General features: G+C 42.7%; 2 protein-coding genes across 2 annotated transcripts in view; both read right to left on the minus strand.

The window, feature by feature from the left end:
- LOC134669094 (uncharacterized) overlaps positions 1-22,150 on the minus strand; it is a 272,403-nt gene that overhangs the window by 175,103 nt on the left and 75,150 nt on the right. The window lies entirely within an intron of this gene.
- LOC134669099 (tonsoku-like protein) lies at positions 1,944-21,655 on the minus strand. The gene is made up of 14 exons (XM_063526633.1): positions 21,523-21,655; positions 21,171-21,428; positions 20,783-20,945; positions 19,870-20,146; positions 19,134-19,287; positions 17,881-18,085; positions 17,336-17,525; positions 8,870-9,098; positions 8,417-8,532; positions 7,272-7,458; positions 5,049-6,483; positions 4,486-4,661; positions 3,370-4,078; positions 1,944-2,868 (listed from the first exon to the last, which is right to left on the minus strand). The coding sequence occupies exons 1-14, from the start codon at positions 21,536-21,538 to the stop codon at positions 2,523-2,525; spliced, it is 4,461 nt and encodes a 1,486-aa protein (XP_063382703.1). The 5' UTR covers positions 21,539-21,655; the 3' UTR covers positions 1,944-2,522.

Genomic DNA, 22,150 nt, shown 5'->3' on the forward strand with positions numbered 1-22,150 from the left:
AACTAATGGGTCTACATTTTTAAAATAAAATAAAATAAAATAGTTCTTTACCTATATAGACGAAAACCTAAAAATAGGGACCTGGAAATTGAATATAATTAACTTACCCCCTTTAATACCTCTTTAAATATTGATCGTAGCGAAAAAGTGTACAGAACCTTTTTTGTGGACAATTTTATGTTTAGTATTTATGTAGAATATTGTTTTGCAACGGGCCACCGTTTACGAGTTATTTACGAAAAACTAAAAAAAAGTGACCTGTGAACTGATTGTAATTAAATTTCTTCCTTTAATATCGCTTGAAATATTGATCCTAGAGAAAAGTGTTACAGATGTTTTTTGGAGGAAATTTTATGTAGATAATTTGTTATTAAAAACCTATTTTGCTATGGGACACCGTTTACGAGCTATTTACACAAAACTAAAAAGGGACTTTAAAATTGATTATAATTAACTTACCCGCTGCTTTGTCTTTTTAAATATTGATCCTAGCTAAAAGTGTTCTAAATGTTTCTTGTAGGAAATTTTACGTTTATTATTTATGTATAAGACTTTTTTTGATATAAGTCATACTTTTCAAATCATTAACGAAAAAATAAAAACAGGGAACCTTAGAATTTATTATAATTAACTTTCCCTCTTTATTATCTTTTTAAATATTGATCCCTGCGAAAAGTATACTAAAGCTTTTTTATTCAAAATTTTGTGTAGATTATTAAAGTCTAACAACATTTTTTGATATTGGCCACCGTTTATGAGTTATTTACGAAAATCTAAAAAACGGGACCTTAGAAGTGATTATAGTTAAATTTCCCGCGTTGAAATCTCTTTGAATATTGATCCTAGCGAAAAATTGTACTGAATCTTTCTTGTAGGCAATTTTATGTAGATTACTTATGTAATAGAACATTTTTTGCACAGCAGGATCGGCGCTGCAGCTGCAGCGTTTGGGAAACTGTGTTCCAAGGTCTTCTGCTCGCATGACCTAAAACTGGCCACCAAAATTTCTGTGTACATGGCGGTTGTGCTGCCAAACCTTTTATACTCTTCCGAGACGTGGTGCGTGTACCGTCATCACATTCGTACCTTAGACCGGTTCCACCTCAAATGCTTGCGTAAGATCATGAACATCAAATGGTCTGACCGAGTGCGAAATACCGAAGTTCTGCGACGAGCCAAGGTCGGTGGAATAGAGGCTTACCTAATGCGTCGACAGCTTCGGTGGTGCGGTCACGTATCGCGTATGGCGGAGGAGAGAGTGGCGAAGCGCATCTTTTTTTCTGAACTAGAGGAAGGTAAGCGGAAACTTGGCGGACAACTCCTCCGATACAAAGATGTTCAGAAACGACACATGAAAAGATGCGACATCGAGCCCTCTCAGTGGGAAGGTTTGGCAGCACAACGTCCTGAGTGGCGCAGGCTGGTCCATGACAAAGTGCATGGTTTCGAGGAGCAACGTAAAGTTGACCTCGACGCTAAACGCGATGACCTGAAAGCGCGCCAGCCTGCTTCCATTCACTACCACTATGTGGCTGGTGTTCTCACGTGCCCTCAATGTGCGCGGAGGTTCACCTCCAAGATCGGCTATGTCAGCCATATTCGGGCGCACGAGCGCCGAGCGAACTAGGAGTCGAAGTGGTCGCCATGGTCGAAATCGGCCGGAAGGATCATCATCATCATCATCAGAACATTTTTTGCTATGCGCCACCGTTTAAGAGTTATTTACGAAAAACGAAAAAAAGGGACCTTTAATGTCAAATATCTCACTTCCGGTCAAGATTTCGATCGAGCAACCGGCAAATTCGGATTCAGCAGGGTCTAATTAGGTTAAAAAACCCGGTTGCCAAAAAGTAATATGATTTGCCAGTCGCATCAAGAAGGAGAGCGATTTTGAATCTTTTTGTCTAGTCTAATAAAGAAATGAGAACGAATTATTAATCAACATTCGTTAATATTTTTATTTCATAATACAAACAAATCACTGAGTATACATACTTCATTACAGATAAGATTAACAATACAAAGTAGTAGTATGCACGTGGTAGCTTCATTAATTACTATTAATGAAAAAAACGAAAAGGATTAGTCAGTCTACTTTTGTGCGTCTTAACTCGGTTATTATTAATGATTAAGATCAGTAACTACTGAAACTTAAGGACAATGTAAAACTGCGCAAAAACCACCCCATCACTGGGCAAAACCTTATAGTGATTAATTAAATAGTCATTAAAAATACGTTTTACATCTTGGAGCAGTCTAGCTAAAATTATATTATTCTCTTTAATAATCTAATTTATACATACATTTTCAGGCACTGAATATAATCACTAAGGCATTCATGTTACCCGACATGAATCTTGTCAAAATGTTATGCCATAACTTTAATTATACTGGAGGCAGCACAAAATATATATGCACACACTCAAAACAATTGAAATTTCGACCATCCGTATAAATAAACTTGATCATTCAGTCCTGTATCATTCACAATATTGTATGTAAGGCATCTAAATCCCTGTAGTCTACCTAGCGGTAAATCTTATAACGCCACCTTCACAATGTTCGATCACTCCTCTACCTTTGAAGCAACTCAGCCATGTCTTTGAGAAGGATTTGAAGCTGTCTCTCTCTGCATCACTGTTTGATACTGGAGTCACGTTGATCTCTGGTATGCACCTGCCAAAGTCAATGGCTGGCAACCACACTTGGAAATCCGAGTCGGGGGAGTATTTGAATATGTCCTGGCAACCTTGGAGGTTTATTTGTGGTACGGGTGGTTGTCTCTGTAGTAATTTCTTTAGTGTGATGAATGTTAGCAGGTTATTCTTTAGGGAGACTGACTGCAAATTTTTCGCGCGGCCAAGACTTCTGCAAGAATAAAACGTAATTTTTTAATGAATTGTTCGTAAAACACATACTTTTATTGACACCGTGTACAGTTTCGGTTGTGCAACCAGTTAAATTAATTGATTAATTACACAAACGGGTCTACCGCGATATAATTACATTGTTTTTACCTTAAATTCCGACGTTTCAGCTGAGTTGCACCAGCTGTGGTCACGGAAAGACTAACATCCCATGAAATTATATCGCGGTAGACCCGTTTGTGTAACTAAATGTGTGTACAAAACGCAAGAGTTTAAAGTGTTATAAATTAATTGTTATTTAATTTTGACAAGGTCTAAAGTAGCTGAAAGAATCTGGAAGATCGAGTGAGAGGTAGCTCGCCGTACATCCGATAAGGACGCAAGTATGAGAAAGCCAGAGAGAGATAAGCTGACCAAGGTCGTGATCTGGTATGCCCGTATGTTAGCATTAGCACTATAAAGCGACAACTGTACTTTTTAAATTTTAAAATTCAAAACTTACCTAAACACTCTCATGAATTGTCCATCCACCAGTTTGCAGTTTGACAAACTGAATCTTCTTATCCTCAATTCCTTGGCGGAATCCATAAACGACGCCACGCACGCGACCACTTGGCCTTGCACACCCACACTGTCCAAATCTAGTTCCATCAGCATATTAGGATTCAGATTTGATACTAAACAGCTGACCATTGGGAGTTTCACATAATTATTACTGATGTCTATCGCTTCTAAAGCATTGAAATTAGCGTTGCACTCATTTATAACTCCAGCTGTGTTCTCTGTTAATCCACAAGAGTTTAATTTAAGCGTCTTCAGTCTGATATGTTGCGTTAACTTTAAGATATGCTTGAAACCTTCATCGGTTATTGGGTTACTACTGATATCTAAGAAGTCTAGTAACTGGCAGACTGGTCTTGAGGCTTTATCAAACATTTGCGTCAATATCCTAGCTCCTTCGGCAGTGATATTATTTCTGCTGATGTCTAGATGTGTTAGTTGCTTCATAGTGCACATGCAGTCAGTGAGATACTTGACACCATCGTCTCCTAAGTTGTTGTCTGAGATCATGATAGCGGTGATGTGTGATTGGTGTGTGAGGGCTCGGAACAGCGGTCGGATTTGTGATGGGGGTAATGTTCGTGCTCCAAGTGCAAGCCTGTGTGTTGTGTGACTCCGGCCTATGGTTTGTTGGATTTCCTCACACGTAGCTGAAATAAAAACAAATTAAGTTTAGCGCTATTTTGGATGATTAAGGGGAGGGGGGCGGGAGGGGGGGTGTCAAAAATCGACAAACAGATGACGTAATTTATGAACAGCCCCTTGACTGTGAATTTGACTTGACCTTGTGCTTCATAGAAGACCTTGAGCGGTTAATAGAATAATATATTGCGAGAAAAGAGCAATGGATGATGACTTGAGAAAAATGCAAATAGCTAATTAAAGAACTAATCTCATAAGTCCCGTAACCCCGTTTATATGATTTAAATGTACTTCATCGTCATCAAGACGTAGGCATTAGGCATTCTCTAAGAATCTGTACAACTGTCGTGCACTTCCGAACTGACGATCTTGACCAGATCATAAGTTCACCTTATTTGGAGTATTTTATACTTACATATGCCTAAAGCTTCGCAGCACTCCAGGTATCTCTCCTCAACCGGCGACGCCTTCCAGTTGGTGATACAGGTCTTCAGTTCGGGCGAAGAGAGCACGAGGCTCAGCGGGTCGTCTTCAGACAGGATGGCGCCGTCCGATGTCATGAGGCTGAACACTGGACGGACGCCAGTCAATCTGAAATGGACGTTATGGCGTGTGCATAAAGTTTGAATTAAACAAAGCAAATAGACTTCACACATTAAGACGGGTAGTGATGACTTCATAGGCCTCTATTGTGAGGCTCTGGCGTGCCTACGATAAATTATTTGACAACTAGGGTACAAAAACCATAGTTTTGTTTTAGGGATGTTATGATTAATTTTATACGTGTTTAGGTGATTGCCTTTCCTCAGCCCATCAACGAAGCGGCAGCTGACGTCCACGGGGGTTCATTACACATCGCCTTTATACATTTTAGAGGCAAAGAATCTTGTTCCCGGCTCTCGGGTCGGGCTTACATGATTAGAGTTTGATTAACTGTTATAATTATAAATCTAAATCTATTTGTACATTATTACTTACTTGTAATATCTAGCCTTCACTTCATCAACCAGCCAGCTGATTGTCTGTTTGTTTATCATGTCCAACTTCAGCGATATCAACAACACTTTATCCTCCACTTGCACCTTCACCGCCGCCGGCGGCAGAATCTGAGTCTGCGTAGTTCTCCCGTTTTTATTAGATTGTACTATATTTATAGGCTGTATCACATTTAAAGGTTGCATCACACTAGGATTCATATTCATCATATTGAAACAGTCTTTTCTTGGACTGTAGTTACTGAATTCACCTGACGATTTTCTGGAAAACGTTCCGGATATATCATTTTGCTTGCGCGGACTGAAATTATTGAAATTTTCTCCTGAGGATTTTCTACTGAATGTCCCAGTTGGCGTCAGTCTTTTAGTGTTTCTGGAAGTAAATTCACTGTCGCTTCCACTGTTACTGGATTGATCAAAATCTTGTCTATTTCTTTGGAAACCGGCTCTAAGGAGTGTACTCTGTTGCTTCCAGCGTTTCCTCATATTATCTCTAGTGTCTCTGGGCTTAGATTCATTAAGTTCTCTATCTATAACGGGCCAACTATTTCTAAACTCGGGGCATATATTTTCGTTGGAGTCTGAACTATTTTCGTTGATAGCAATTATATCGCTCATTCGTTTCTTTTGTTTCTCAGCCGATTTCCTATTATTGCTGTCTATTAGTGGTTCAATTTTGTTAATATTTTCAATGCTGTCTTTAATGGAATCGTAGGTAGGTTTTTTAGCAATAGTTACTGATGACAACGGGTCACTGAGTTTTCTCTTCTTACTTTTATTTACGCCCATATCATCCTCAAGCCATTCGTCGTCACCTACTTCATTGGGGTCTAATAAAGCTGATTTCGGTGGTCCCTTCACATCAACCTCTGGTAAGTCGTCACCGTCAGAGGTCCTTCTATGCCTTAAAGCGGATATGACCGTCCTGTATTCTTTAACTCCTGAGACGTCTTTCTTTTTAGTACATCTGCGTTCATCTGATGATCCGCTCGACGACTCATCCGATGGGAAAGCCGGTTGATTTCTTCTGGGTGATAGAACTATATCGTCATCTGAGTCATCTTGGATGACGTTTCTCTTTTTGAATCCAGGTGATCTTGCGCTACTGTTATTAGCTACAGACGTGCTCGCAGGTGATCGGTCTATCTTCCTACTCCTATTTAAGTGTGAGTTTCCTGGCGGGGTCGGGGATAAGTCGGCCGGAGCGGCCCTAATTTGGCTCTGGAGCCGGGCGCAGATGTTCTTGTACATATCCTCCTTCTCTCTATTGAGGACTGTATTGGAGCGCCACTGTCGCAGCGAGTCGAGCGCGGTGTGGCCGAGATCGTTCTTGATGGAGGGGATGGCGCCGCGGTCGAGCAGGAGTTGCATCACGTCCATGTAGCCGTTGCATGCCGCGTCGTGTAAGGGCGTTTGTCCTGAAAAATATATTTAAGATTAATGAAACAAATATTTAAGAATAAAGATAAATAACATAATATTAGTCGTATTTTTGTTAATACTCAGTTCCATCGATATCACTTCTCTTTTGAATTTATTGGGCTTGCGGAAAAGATGGGAAATACGTCGGAGGCAGATACTCATACTGCCCGCCTTATGATAACGGCCACTGTAACCCACTTAACCTAGGAACGCCTGCAAGAATGCCCGAATGCAGGGGAATTAATAGTATAGTAACAAACACATTTTTTAGAAAATTATAAAACTTAACAAATAAGCGTCTTACCACCAGTGCAGTAATTTTATAATCTCTTATCTTATTATTCCGGGGGCCCTTTCAGATACACTACGACCCATAGGGATCTTTTGTGCAATCGCTAACTCAAGAGCTACCTTTTGTACTCAAGACCATTTTCGACCATCTCCATGTGTCGGATAATGGATCCCAAGGGCAGCGTTTTGCATTCCTTCAGTCCAGATAGCCTGCTCCAAAGTTCTTCATTCCGTCTGGCGAGGACGTGACATTATAAAGTTCCCTGCCTGTACTCTCATTAGACCCGCGATCGTTAATCACACCGGCGAAGTCGCGCACATTGATGGGGTACTTCTGGGCGATCAGGCGTTGCAACATGAATTTATATAAAGTCCCTTACCTTTACTTTCATTAGTCCCGCGATCGTTAATCACACCGGCGAAGTCGCGCACATTGATGGGGTACTTCTGGGCGATCAAGCGTTGCAACATGAACTTATATAAAGTCCCTTACCTTTACTTTCATTAGTTCCGCGATCGTTAATCACAGCCCCGTGGTCTATAAGGATCTGCGCGATCTCGTAATGCCCGTTGATGGCCGCTTCGTGCAACGGAGTCCACCCGGCGAAGTCTCGCACATTGACCGGGTGCTTCTGCGCGATCAGGCGTTGCAGCATGAACTTGTTGCCTGATATGCACGCCTGTGAAAGGCAGAGGTTATGATTATAATACACCGTGATAATGTGACAAAGAACGAGAAAGAAACAAATTATGAATTTGAACAAAAAAACAGAATTGGGGATAGTAAACGTTAAACAACATGAACAAAGAATTAAGAAATACAGAATGAGTCAAAATAAGAATCAGACAAAAACAGGGAGTGGATTTTATTGGAGTTCAAAACCCGTAGAGCCTAACGATTCCAACTGTCTTTGAATCAAATAAGTTTTCTATGGTTTACGTATCTTTGGACTTTACAATTTTTTCAACAATTTCAGGTTACGCCAATTAGGGGTCATCCATTAATTACATCACACGTTTAGGGGGAGGGAGGGGGCCAAGAAAATGTGACATATTGTGACATGGGGGAGGGGGGAGACACAAAGTTTGTAACGTCACTTTAACTTCATCAGTAACCGAATTTTTTTTTTAATTATTTTATTCGCTGTACATTTAAATAACAAGTTTTTAAAACGATAATCGTTTTTATTCCTTTAATTTTCTTTCCTAAGCAGTTTTGGGTTATAAAATTAGTAATATTTATATCGTCAAAAATATTTTGATAAAATATTAATAATACTTAGGTACTTACTTAATTCGATTTGGCGATTACGTAGAAAAAATGTGACGTCACACTAGGGGGGAGGGGTTTGCCAAATGTGACCAAGTGTGACAAGGAGGGGGGGAGGGGTCAAAAAACCTAGAAATTCGTGTGACGTAATTAATGGATGACCCCTTACGCCATCTGAGTTAAGCTGCCCGTTTATCTTACAAGCTTTTTTAGCTTTCTGTGAGTGACTGCATCTTGAGTAAACAATTTAAACGATGAAACAAATAGATTCCTCGTCTTTGTTCTTATACCTACTATTAAGTGTCATCAAAAAGGAGTTGTTTTTCAACTGATTTACAAGTCTAACTATATGTGGTTGTTGAATTTACCCGCTGCAAGAGTGACTCTCCTTTCTCATTCACTTTGTTGACATAAGCTATTCCAGCCCTCCTGGGCCTGCTTTTACTACCGCCTGCTATCTCTTCATTGAAGTTTTCGTCGTCATCTGTAAAAACGGATAATCATTATCATCACATATATTCATAGATCTGAGAGTCTGTCCCCTTAGCTCTATGTATGCATAACATACAATTTGGTCTAGTCCCATTAAAAAATATTTTCGCTTGCGGAAAAATACCTTCGCATTTACGGGTGTTTTTCCGTCCTATCCGCTAAAGTAGAAGTCCCTTTCGTAAAACCGTGTAGGCAAAAAATGCAGCATGCACTTAATTTATGTAAATTCAGCTGTATAGAAAATATTAAAAACTACATAGTTGTTTGGCCTCCTTGACAAATTGACGTTTTGGCAACTTAACCCATCGTTTTAGATTTTTAGTACTTACCAGTAATATCTTCACAACGAATATCATGCCCAATGGTAGTTGTCATCTCATCACCTCCAGCCGAACTTTCATCCTCAGAGTTCTCCAGATTGTCAAAGTCTTCATACCCGAGGTACCTGAGTTCATCTTGGGTTTCTTCCATCTTGTCCAACTCGAAGTATTCTTCTTGGTATTTAAGGAGGGATTTGAGAGCTCGGATTTCGTATTTGCGTTTATTCCATTCTTTAGCCTGAAATCAAAGCAATTTTTTTGTCCATGTTACATTGTATGATGCAATAAACTTTTAATTTTGAACTAATATCGGTGCCTATAGACCGACCGCTTTTTCAGACTCATTTAAGCGGTCGGTCTATAGACCGACCGCTTGGATGTACTATAAGTACATTGGATTGTACTATAAGTACAATCCATAGATCCTTCGAACACTTTCACGCTTTCAGTCCTCAGGAGTAGTAGTAGTAATCACTTTATTGTACACCACACAGGTTTACAAAAATAAATTACAGTAATGGAAGTACAAATGTGAACTTATCCCTATAAGTATAAGGGATCTCTTCCAGCTAACCTCAGCTAAACTCAGTTGCCCCATACCTTGTTGTAAATACATCACAGTGTGGTGACGGAATGTCTGCTCTGCTCTGCTACTCGGCACGATCAAACACGGTGAATAAACATATAAGATAAATGCTGGTGCTAGATTCCTTTATCAGCTAAAACCGGTGATAATATTCAAACTACTAAACAAATTTTCACCAACCATAGCTCATAACACTCTTGATTTGATCTCAATCTTTCGATAAAAAAACATAATCCAAATTGGATTATAGAGGCGTAGCTAGAGGATATGGCGCCCGGGGCAGGCACCAAATTTGCGCCCCCCCCCCTCCCCCCCAAACGAAATGAACTAACGAAAGAGTTACTTTTTTACTTATTACTTACAGTTTACTTTTAATTGAGACAAAAAAGTGTTTTTAGTACATCGGTGGCTAACAAGCTTACGACCCACCTGATGGTCAGCGGTCACATGCGCGTTGCCGACCATTTTAAAACTTATACACTTATTTTTTGGAGATCTCCTTAGACTTAAAGGTTCCATATCGCTTGTGAGTTTGGGATCGTAGACTATTCACAGGTACAGCGCGCCTTTGGACTGATTTGAAGGGTCCAAGGTGGCATCCAGATGCTCCTGCCCAAAGGTGACAGCAGTACTCAATAAATGGGATCTGTCTACCCCAGAGTAAAGTATCGCCTCCCTTTATTGAGCACACCGAGTTTTTTTTTGGATACGAGCGCAGCCTACCCAGCAAGGTGGCTACGAAATTATTGGACGTCACTGATGGAGATCTCAACACCGAGGCTCCCAATACTCCCTGACATGGGAAGGCTTGTGCCTTGAAAAATGAGGTTTTCTTAGCCCTAAACGCGCAAAATTGAGTCTTGGTGGGATTGAATTGGACTAGTTTGTCCCGATCCCACATCGAAACCTGACACAGATTTTTCACGACATTCTAGTATCACAGAACGAGCGATGTTATCACGGCATGTCTTATACAGGGTGGTCCAAACCTTGACGACCATAATTTTTTTAAATTTCTCACGCTGTGGGCTATCAGAATATGTACGTTAGCCGACGTTTCGTAGTTTTCGAATTATGATTTTTATTACTTTTAACGTTTGTTAAGAAATTCTGGGGTGAAGATTTAATTTAAAAAAAAAACTATTGAACTTTATTGTTTCTTTTTGTAACATAATCCTTGACCAACGGTGCAGTTGCTAAAACAACAGCATCCTCACTTGGCTGAGTTGAGCTGAGTTCAAGCTTAGATGTTGCCCTTACCTAAATAAATAAAAAATAAATAATGATAAAATACAAGCGATTTCAAGGACTTTTTGTTATTTTAGAAACTGCTAGACCCTAAGTTTTTTTAAAAGGTCAAAAAAGTGATACTTAATAGTCCTAATTTTTCAGAGTCGCCGGTCAAAGGAACTGAGGTGGAAAGCTTCCAAATTAGTAATTCATTAAAAAAGTCCTCTTTTGTTATTTCTACTATTATTTTATGGTGTCACTTCACCATCGCTATTTCATGTTATATGTGCAAATACCACGAACATGTATTAGAAGACATAAAAGCAAAGCAAAGCTTCACCCCGGAATTTCTTAACAAAAGTTAAAAGTTAAACTCGTAAACTACGAAAAATCGGCTAATCATGGGGTATATACACCGTGTTTTTTTTTTATTTCCGTTAATTTCAAGGGTGCATTCCTGAGCTTAAATCAAGTAATTTTCTCAAAGACACCAATATTCTAATTAACTCCATTTCGGAGATAATCAATAATTTATTTTTTTCCTATAGTGCCTCTACAAGCGTGTACACTTGCCTTAGGGCCGCTTTACATATTGATTAGTGTTTAGAATGAGTTCATACATTTGCTACTAAACTTAAGTACAATCTCAGTCGATCAATGTTCGAAATGACATTGTTATGTCATAGATTTCAATTGTTTGGTTGAGTTAAATGTAATGCCTGTATTACAACAACGCTATATGCTACATCTAATTACTTTTTAAACTCAAAAAAATTACAAAAAAAATATTTTTTTTGAAAATTAACTATGCCATTTAGTTATCTAAAACGTACTTCTTAACCATACCCCGAAGTTAACGGAATTCAATAAAAACACGGTGTATATTCTGATAACCCACGACGACGATACTAAAAAAAATTTTTGGACGTCAAGGTTTGGCCCATCCTGTATACAGGTTGGCTAAAAAATATAAAAATTTTACCTTCCAATAAAATTATTATTATGTTTCCTATCCACATCGGATATCTTCATTGAGAGAGTAACGCGATCGTTGACCAATGATGCCGCTAGCGTCTATGTAGTCGCTCCGCCCCACGCCGTGACGTAGTTCCGCTTCCACTTCCTGCGAACCGTTGCTCGCTTCCCGCCACTCGCCACCGCCATGTCATTGTTGAGGAGAAGTACCGTCGGCATAAAAGTAGCCTAGTAGCCTGCCAGGAAGGCATTACTCAGATATCCGATGTGGATAGGAAACATAATAATAATTTTATTGGAAGGTAAAATTTTTATATTATGTGTTCCGTACTCCACATCGGATATCTTCATTGAGACCTGTTTATTATCTCCTGGTGGCGAGTTAGCGGGCGCGCAAGCGATAGGGCTACACCTACTGTCATAGAACTCAGAGAAAGAATAAATATGTATACACCATATTGCAACCCATGAAATCACAGTGACTCGTTATAATGTGAATTACAGGAAATTGAGAATTGAAATTGTAATCTCAGGTTCGAATCTGACGTTAAACTGGTTTAAGAGAATTCTCATTCGAAATCGCATCCGATCCGCAGAATCTCGGCGAGTCATGTTCCCAATTAACATAAGCGAAAATATCGCTAAGTGAATAGCTTTCCAGCCAATTTAGTTATTAAGTACATCGTGGATCAAAAGCAATCGTAGGCGAGGCCGGCTTGGATGAGACTGTGGCTGAAAGAAATAAGCGAAGTGTCCCCTAACATTTTGTGTAATTCTCGCAAGGTGACGTACCCAGACTACCTACTTATACTGGGTCTATACTTTATTCCGGAGCTTCTAAGAGTCCCGTCGGTAAGACACGTTATCTGGTTTAGAGCCGAATTTCGGACACAAAATAATAGCGTTAAAGTTATCTATGTAATTGCCCGGGCTACAGTGTAGTAGAGTAAGGTCATTGACCCTGCGGCCTGATGCTAACAGCAAAAGTGCGGCAGCTATTCTATCGTACTTCTTCTAACGTACCTAACGTTGTAGGGCTATTTAAATTAGGGCAAGTAGATGTCTCGCGTCCCAAGCTGGTGCTTTGGGAGGCGCTGGTCTCGCTATTAATGGCGTTGGAAGAAGGCATAGTGTCCGATAGTGGTTCATACACAGCACTTGTGAGAGGCTTATGAACGAGTATCGTTCTGAAAGCTAACATGGATAATAGAAATAGACGTCTGAGATAGCTCGCTACTTCACTGGATAGAGGTACCTGGCAGTTGATCTTATTTTTGATGCACCATAAAGACCGTTTCTACATTGTGGCCGTACATGCAGCCTAGACAAGGGGACGATCTAGGGGCTCCCGTTACTGTTTTCTATACAAACACAGTACCGGAATCGGGAATATCCGGTTCTTCCATATTAGTGAGACAGTGACAGTTGCGTTTCGTTCGCTACGTAGCGTTAGACCTTGGCATGTTATATGCATGCGCCAGTCACGCCAGTAGCGGACGTCACTCCTGATCCCGCCAGCTCGGTGTTGGAGCGTCCTATCTGACAGGAGCTACGCCTCATTCTTAAGGTCGTTGACTCGTAAGGGAGGGCGGTCTGACGTTGTGTTCACTAGGACCGCTAGTAAATTGCAAGCTTACCACAGCACAGCTGCTTTAAGACTCCTTATCACGCCGTCGCAGTACACAGACTAGGCTGGGAGGTGGAGACATCCATGCCAAGTCTCACAGGCAGCTGTCAAAGGTCGTGGTAGCAGTTCAATGAGTCTGATAAGAAATACCGTGGCACAGTGCGAGGGCTCTCGAAAGCGGAGGCCGGCCAACAAGGCGCCTGTCAGGTGAAGACAGTCTCGGCGGCTGCTGGGCGCAGCTGCCACTCGGGCGCGCAGTGACTTCTTGATAAACCGTCGCCCTCGGGGGTTGTACCGACCTGGCAAGTAGCAAGCAACCAGCGCGACCTGTAGACGATCTGCTGGCATCAGCAGTTTTTGCGACAGCCGTAGTAACGGAAGGGATGTAGTGTGGCCGTCGTTTTATGTATACTGTACCGGTGCGGTTGTATGTTTACACTTCTGTCGTCAGCGCTGCAGATGCGGCCCGTTAACGGTTACTCTTCGCTGAAAGGGCCTTACCTCGTACATTGTCTACCAATATTGGAGATTGTAACGGACTGCTTGCATAAGATGAGGAAGAAGGTGGTGCGAGGCTTTCGGCAGCTCCGTGTTGCTGGGGACTGCGAAGGCTTCACCTTCCTCCATGAACTAAAGTTTGCGAATTTGAGACTGAACAGAAGGCATTGAGTCTCATTTCTGCGAGAAACTCTGCAGCAAGGCAGGCCTGTATGTCGCGAAAAAGAAAACTTTCAATCGGTGTGTTGTGCCGCGTGTCCCACGTGATGTCTAGGAGCGTGATGGTCTAATTCGCTTTATCCGAAGAGACACCCTATATCGAGTTAGTATAGGGCGTCGAGTTAGTAGCATGCTTTTAAGGAAACCGAACTGATGAAATCAAGTCTAAAATCGATTTTGGCGCTTTGCGTAACAAAACTGTTTCGATAAAGTCGAATACAGACAGATGGAAACTGCTGGAGTCCTCCTGGCCCCTTTCTCTTAGCACCGGAAACTCAAGCTTGTTCAGGCGCAGCGGGTTTATTTGTCCCATTTTGTTTATTATGGCTTTTCGCACGAGTTCGTCTTTGTAAGACGGAACTTAAGCTGGAGAGCGCGAGCAAGCAGAGATAATTATGTGAAGTCTGCAGACCTTTTCGATGCCTTTCACCTCGGTTTCGAGCGGTCGCACAGGGCCTTGTCGCTAGCTGTTCTCCGGTTGGACCACTCCATGGCCTCGAGAAGTCGTAGGAGCTTCGAAGCGACACAGCGAAGTCGATCAGCACCTTTATGAAGCCCGGGAACACGACGTATTTTCCTCTGAGTATCGACATATCTTACCGCTTTCAACTCCGGGCAGTCGAGCCGCGCTGGGACGGGGCTCTTTACGACCTTGTCTGCCGTCGCCGGAGGATTCTTTAACCGAAACCAAGAGCTTAGCGGTCTGTTCGTGCTGTACCATACCATACCTATACCTGCACCATAGCTATAGGCGCCTGCGTACCTCAATGGAACCATGTGGACAGGACAAAACTGATACCGTGGCGCCCAGCGAGCAAGGGACGACATCGTCGTAGTTGCAGCATCGGTGGACAGCATCGGCGTGATTGTGGCAACCGCCGCCGCTCGGGAGGCGCCGGTGCGTGAAGCTAGGGGCGCCATCGTGGCGGCCGGCTCGGGGGGGGGGGGGGGGGGGCACCGGTGCCTGAGGCCGGGCGGCTCATGGCGGCCGCCACTGGTTCGGGAAGCGCTGGTGCGTGAGGCGAGGACCCTGGCGGCCCGCTCTAGAGGCGTTGTCATGACGGCCGGCAACCAACGCGGCGATCGTCGCTGTACTCGTAGCATTTCCACTGCTTACACGTAACTTACCTTCCTTCCGCTCGAGCAGTCGGGACGCAGAAGCGGTCCGCCTTCACCTTGGCGCGATCCACCCGCGATGCGCCCGCAGCTGCAGGAGCGGGCGTGTGACGTCTCGCAGAGCCACGCGGATCTCTCGGAGTCCCGCTGGACTGGAAGCGTCCGCACCGCAACTGCAGCAACAGGAGCGGGCGTGTAACGTCTCGCGGAGTCCCGCGGACTGGAGGCGTCCGCACCGCGACTGCAGCAACAGGAGCGGGCGTGTGACGTCTCTCGGAGTCCCGCGGACTGGAGGCGTCCGCAAAGCGACTGCAGCAACAGGAGCGGGCGTGTGACGCCTCTCGGAGTCCCGCGGACTGGAGGCGTCCGCACCGCGACTGCAGCAACAGGAACGGGCGTGTGACGTCTCTCGGAGTCCCGCGGACTGGAGGCGTCCGCACCGCGACTGCAGCAACAGGAGCGGGCGTGTGACGCTTCTCGGAGTCCCGCGGACTGGAGGCGTCCGCACCGCGACTGCAGCAACAGGAGCGGGCGTGTGACGTCTCTCGGAGTCCCGCGGACTGGAGGCGTCCGCACCGCGACTGCAGCAACAGGAGCGGGCGTGTGACGTCTCTCGGGGTCCCGCGGACTGGAGGCGTCCGCACCGCGACTGCAGCAACAGGAGCGGGCGTGTGACGTCTCTCGGAGTCCCGCGGACTGGAGGCGTCCGCACCGCGACTGCAGCAACAGGAGCGGGCGTGTGACGTCTCTCGGAGTCCCGCGGACTGGAGGCGTCCGCACCGCGACTGCAGCAACAGGAGCGGGCGTGTGACGTCTCTCGGAGTCCCGCGGACTGGAGGCGTCCGCACCGCGACTGCAGCAACAGGAGCGGGCGTGTGACGTCTCTCGGAGTCCCGCGGACTGGAGGCGTCCGCACCGCGACTGCAGCAACAGGAGCGGGCGTGTGACGTCTCTCGGAGTCCCGCGGACTGGAGGCGTCCGCACCGCGACTGCAGTAACAGGAGCGGGCGTGTGACGTCTCGCCGAGTCCTGCGGACTGGAGGCGTCCACCGTGGCCCGCAGCGTCGCGGTGTCTCGGAGTCACCTGGGACGACAGCAGAAGACGCGGCGCGCGCGGGCGGGGGCGGGCGCCGGGCCCGCGCCCCCGCGCCGGGGGACGGGGCGCCCCGGTCGCGCCGCAACTAACAACACGAGGTACTCCCAGGCTACTGCCTGAGAACCCTCCGCGAGTGACGAAGTAACTTCTGAACGCCAATAAAATTAGAATATCTTAAACTGGCTCACCGGATGGTTCGAGACAATCCAAACCTCCTTATCGGCGAAGCGCGGCCCCCGACAGCGGCGCGCGCAGGCCGTCCGCCGCCGCGCCGCCCCCGCCGCCGCAGGCACGATGACCGCGCGTTCCCTCTCCGATGCGGAGCGACTTGTTACCACTTGTTAACAAAAAACCACTGACGCACTTCCTACTTCGATCTCGAAAATGCGAGTTAACGGTAACGATTTTAGCAGCATGGAATGTGAAAATTAATTTAGCAAGAAAAAAGTGGGTAGAATCGAAAAGCACCGTTCGATGACTTCGATCGCGAGACCGCCAAAAGACTAATAGTGGCGATCTCTGCCATATCTCACTATTTAATCGACCGAGCTTTGGATCGGAAATGTTAAAGCACCATGCTGCAAAAATATACGCAAAAAATATTTGCGGACCATCGGTCAAGACGGTCGACGAAACAATGTCATGGCGGTGGCGAGTGGCGGGAAGCGAGCAACGGTTCGCAGGAAGTGGAAGCGGAACTACGTCACGGCGTGGGGCGGAGCGACTACATAGACGCTAGCGGCATCATTGGTCAACGATCGCGTTACTCTCTCAATGAAGATATCCGATGTGGAGTACGGAACACATAATAACTGCATTTTCCTTGCCAGGAAGATTTTGGGATTACACCTACTGAGCAAGTCGCGAAAAAAAATTTGGCTGTGTCCTACATTTTGGCTGGTCCATTTTCTATGGGAGGTATTTTGCCCATTTTGGCGCCCCCCCCCCCTTGGACGGCGCCCGGGGCACGTGCCCCCTCCAACCCCCCCCTAGTTACGCCTCCGATTATGCATTTTGGTTGCTATGAAGCAATCAAAAAATCACACTCAAATGTACACATACTGATATAAACTGATAATACAATTTTTTGCGTTGGGAGCTAAAAAAATAAAATAAAAGTAGACTTACAGCATTTCTAGCATTAAGGCAAGCCCTTTCAATCTGATCATAGGGCTTTTTGGCCAAGTAACTAGTCTCAGCGATGTTGTACAGGGTGGTGAAGGCTTCCTTCGGCTCGTCTTTTATGAGTTCGTATTCTTTTTCAAGGTACATTAGGGCATCGTTATACGAGCCCATGTCTTTGTAAGTTTGATACAAACTGAAATAGAATAAAATATATATGTAAGTAAGTGCAGTTTGTTCAGGAAATAAATACAGGCATAACATTCTCCAGATTTGAGTTTCCAGTGTTAGTCATTGTCCAATAATATGAACAAATGTAACCCTTACCTGACGTAGATAGGTATGAGCTGTTTCCCACTCTCCCCCGCCAGCTCAGCTTGCTCCAGCATCTTCAGATAGTTGGAGACGGCGTCGTCATAGTTCTGCAGATAGCAGGCGCCGTCGCCGAGGCTCTCGTACACTTTTTTTAACCCTACATGGTCGCTTGGGTTTATGTACACTCTTTAAAGTGTTAGTAATTGTCAAATAATATGAACAAATGTAACCCTTACCTGACGTAGATAGGTATGAGCTGTTTCCCACTCTCCCCAGCCAGCTCAGCTTGCTCCAGCATCTTCAGATAGTTGGAGACGGCGTCGTCATAGTTCTGCAGATAGCAGGCGCCGTCGCCGAGGCTCTCGTACACTTTCTTTAACTCTGAATGGTGGCTTGGGTCTATGCCTACTCTTCGGTCGTCCGTGTAGCACATTGCTGCGACTGTTGAAAAAGGATATTAAATGAGGATAAACAAGCAAAGCTTCATGCTGTATTTGAATAGGAAGTAACAGACAAGTGTTAAAATTTTAAAAATATGTACTTACAGAAAATAAATACACAATTTTGTTTAGAAGGATATAAATAAATAATGGTAAAAAAAGACATAATATACATATTGGAGGTCTAGAATTGTTTTGGTTAGATTAGTGCATTATTAAATATAAATAAATAAATATTAAATATTTATTTATTTATAAATAAATAAATATTAAATATTTATTTATTTATATTTATTGGCCATTCTCACACAGATTGACTAAGTTCCACAGTAAGCTCAAGAAGGCTTGTGTTGTGGGTTACTTAGACAACAATATATATACTATATAAATACTTAAATACATAGAAAACAACCATGACTCAGGAACAAATATCTGTGTTCATCACACAAATAAATGCCCTTACTGGGATTCGAACCCAGGACCATCGGCTTCACAGGCAAGGTCACTACCCACTAGGCCAGACAGGTCGTCAATGCGGCGGATTATGATTTCTTATATAACATTTAGATTAAAAAATACAATGTACATTGTACAGTCAGCTACAGAGATAGTAGACCTGACCCCCCTCTATAGACTGTTCCTATTATTTATTTAATATTTATTTCGGATAACAAATACATTTTAATAGTTACATTACATATATAAATAATACAATAAATTAAACTAACTAAAACTAATTCTTAAGTATTTAACTAAATTTGCCCAACAGCACCTCTATGGTCCTATGCAGGAGGGGTCAACCTTAAAGCATTTAATAACTGGAGTTGCCTTTAAGAGCTTACCAATAACTTACACAATTGTACAAACTTTTGTATGGACTGACATGGCTATTTGTACGTTACGTACAAATCATGTAGAAACAGCAATACATTTGATGTCCCCTCCCCTGCAAAAATCTGTTTCGTAACGAAAATGACCGCGATAACATCTCCAGTTACTAAATGCTCTATTAAGGTCAACTATTTCTGCAGCAATAAATTACAACTTACCAACTTTAAGTTTAGACTCAATGCTTTCCCTCTCATCTTCATCAGGCGTCTTCATTTTCCAGGCCTTTACGAGCACTTGTTTGGCGCTCTGGTAGTCAGCTGTCTTACATAAAACATCTGCTTTTGATGCCAGAGTCTCACATAGCTTTTGACCCTACAAAACAAGTAGTTATAACAATAAGAATTATTATTTTACTCTTATAATGATATTATAAAAACCCTAGCCTAAGAAGGATGATGAATAAAGTATTATCACAATAATGACATGAAGGTAAAACACAAAACATTCAATATACATAGATTGGGATGAATGATTAGTCAGTACAGAACTTAATACAAGAAGGACGACATATGAATGATGCTTTTATTGGAAACACACATACACAACAACATTAAAATAGGCTTAAATCTAGGTAAATTTGAAGTTACAGTTTTGCGAGAGGTTCCAAAAAGAAAAAGGATAACACTCAGCATGTGTCGCAGCACATCAGTAGTGTTACGACGCTGATTTTCAGTGTACCCATTGACACATAAAACACAAAACAACACAGAACATAAAAACAAAACCGAATCAGAATACAACAGAATGTGCGATTGACACGTTAATTTATCTACAATATAAGAAAACCGAGACATGTTTATGAATAAATGCTTACATAATACATAAATAAAAATATATACTCTAAAGCACAGTAGTCGGTACAAATACAGCTGGGTGTAGGTAGCATATACCAACCTTGTCTTGCAACCTCTTAGCAATCTCCTCAGCTTTACTAAGGCAACTCAATGAGTTTGTATAGTCATTCAGCTTATTGCAATAAAGCAATGCCAGCGTAGTGTAACACTGATGCAGCACATCATATATGTCCTGGTTGACACATATGTTTATGGCTTTCTTGAGACAATCTACTGCCTTGTCGTGGTTTCCTAAATATTCCTGGCATACTCCGATATTGAGGAGCAGTCGCGATCTCATGTCCATCAGCTCATATATGTTTATTTTTCCGCTCAAACTGGAACAGAACAGAGATGTATCAATATCAACAAAATAATATAGGCAATCTGACCATTATTGGAGTGACATTGAGTTAGCCAGCAACGATTAGCTCTGGGTTGCAGGCTTAGTACAGAAGCGCCGTGACAGTATCTCGCCAACAAGTTAGACTACCCATATTTTTCTAATTAGAGGGATGGGTAGGCTATCTTGGGGATAAGATACTGTTTCAGTGCCGCAGTGCTAAGCCTACTGATATCTTGTGAGCAATGTTGTGTGTTGTAAAATTAGTTGTAGGCGGTTGTAGAGAGATATGTGGTTCAAGGAAGTGGTCAGTATAAGGATATCAACACTTAGGCCACCATTTTGTAAACATGTTTGGCAGTTGAAGAGTTCAGAAAAAGTGAGTATTAATATTTTCTTTAAAGAAATAAGTTTTGAATGCCTGAATATTTGTTTAGACTATATTTTTACAATGGCCTTACATTATTGCTTGTATTAGTATTGTGTACAGTAATCATACTGTCTATCAAGGCACAAAGGCACATGCCTTTTTAGCTACTTTAATATAGCAAGCACTAGGTAATTTGATTTTGTTCATAACCACAAGAAAAAAAATCTCAGTAATTATAAAAATCATTACAAGTCTGCTTACCTTTCACACAGAGCGAGGCCTTTAAGGAATGCCCGTTCAGCAGCTTTCAAAGACTCTTCTGCCTCTTTGCCGGCAGTGCTCTGTCCTTGCAACAGATATATCCTACCGAGAGTAGCCAGTGCTCTCTGCTCCTCCACTGTGTTGTTGAGTTCCTTCGCTACAGCTGTTGGTTTCACATTTTTCAGTTTAATTACCAGATTTATATTAATTACTCAATGTTACATATGTTTTACAATTGTTTAATACTCTTCTATTAATTTATTTTCCTAGATTGGTTTAAAATGCAGGTTGATGATACTATTAAAACAAAGATGAAAACGAAACCCAAATGTTTAGATACATACATAATAAGACTCTAATGTAAATATCAATAATATCTTCATCTTACCTAAATGTCGCTTTTCATATTTAAGAGCTTTGTCAAACTCTGCTAGGAGCATGTACATTTCACCGATCATCCTGTTGCAAGTGCCCCACTCCATTCGAAGCCCCAATTCTTTGCAGACCGAGGCCTCGGTTCTGTATTCATCCAACGCATCTGCATATCTATTTTTCTTGTAGTAATATGTTGCCAAGTCATTACAAGCCTCGGCGTAAGCTCTTTTATTGCTGCCATTTAGAGCCTTCTTCTTCTTACGTATCAGTTCTGAAACATTTATTTACATTTTGGAAGTTCACAGACAAAAGTAACCTCAGCTGTTTGTAAGTGAAAAGTAAGATTCTTTTGAATGGATACTTACTCTCTTCTGCCATCATTAGCTTTTTTTACCAAGCATACTAAATCAAAATACTATATTAGTCATCAATAAATTGAATATACAATACTTTAGCATTATACACAAGACAAAGTTTACAAATCCGAATCTGTCACAAAAATTGAGTCCGGTTAATACACGACCAAATAATGTACAGCCCAATAATAGGCGTCCACTTTTTTGGATGCGTATTATTGGGTTGTACACTACTGCCCTGTTCAAAGAGTGGCTTCGTATTATTGGCACGGACCGAGCTTGTACACCCTGATAACGCTCAACCCAATAATACACGACCCAATAATACGAATCCATTTAGTGGACGCCGAATATTGGTCGCATATTATTGGCCCGTACCGATAATGTTCGACCCGGGATTGCTCAACCCAAGAATGTACAGCCCAATAATTGGCGTCCACTTTTCGCTCCACACCACAGACTATAAATATTTGACACATAGAGTGATATTCTAGGGATGGGGCGACGATTTTTAAGTTTACGATTCAGTAATGTTGCCATGCGCAAAAAATAAGCAGATAATGGTAAGGTTAAGTAGCTAACATATTATCGCACCGCACCGCGATCTTGGTGCGTCGCGCCCATAAGTAAGAGCGAG

The sequence above is a fragment of the Cydia fagiglandana genome, chromosome 11 (assembly GCF_963556715.1).
Source record: "Cydia fagiglandana chromosome 11, ilCydFagi1.1, whole genome shotgun sequence".
NCBI classification, from domain to species: domain Eukaryota; kingdom Metazoa; phylum Arthropoda; class Insecta; order Lepidoptera; family Tortricidae; genus Cydia; species Cydia fagiglandana.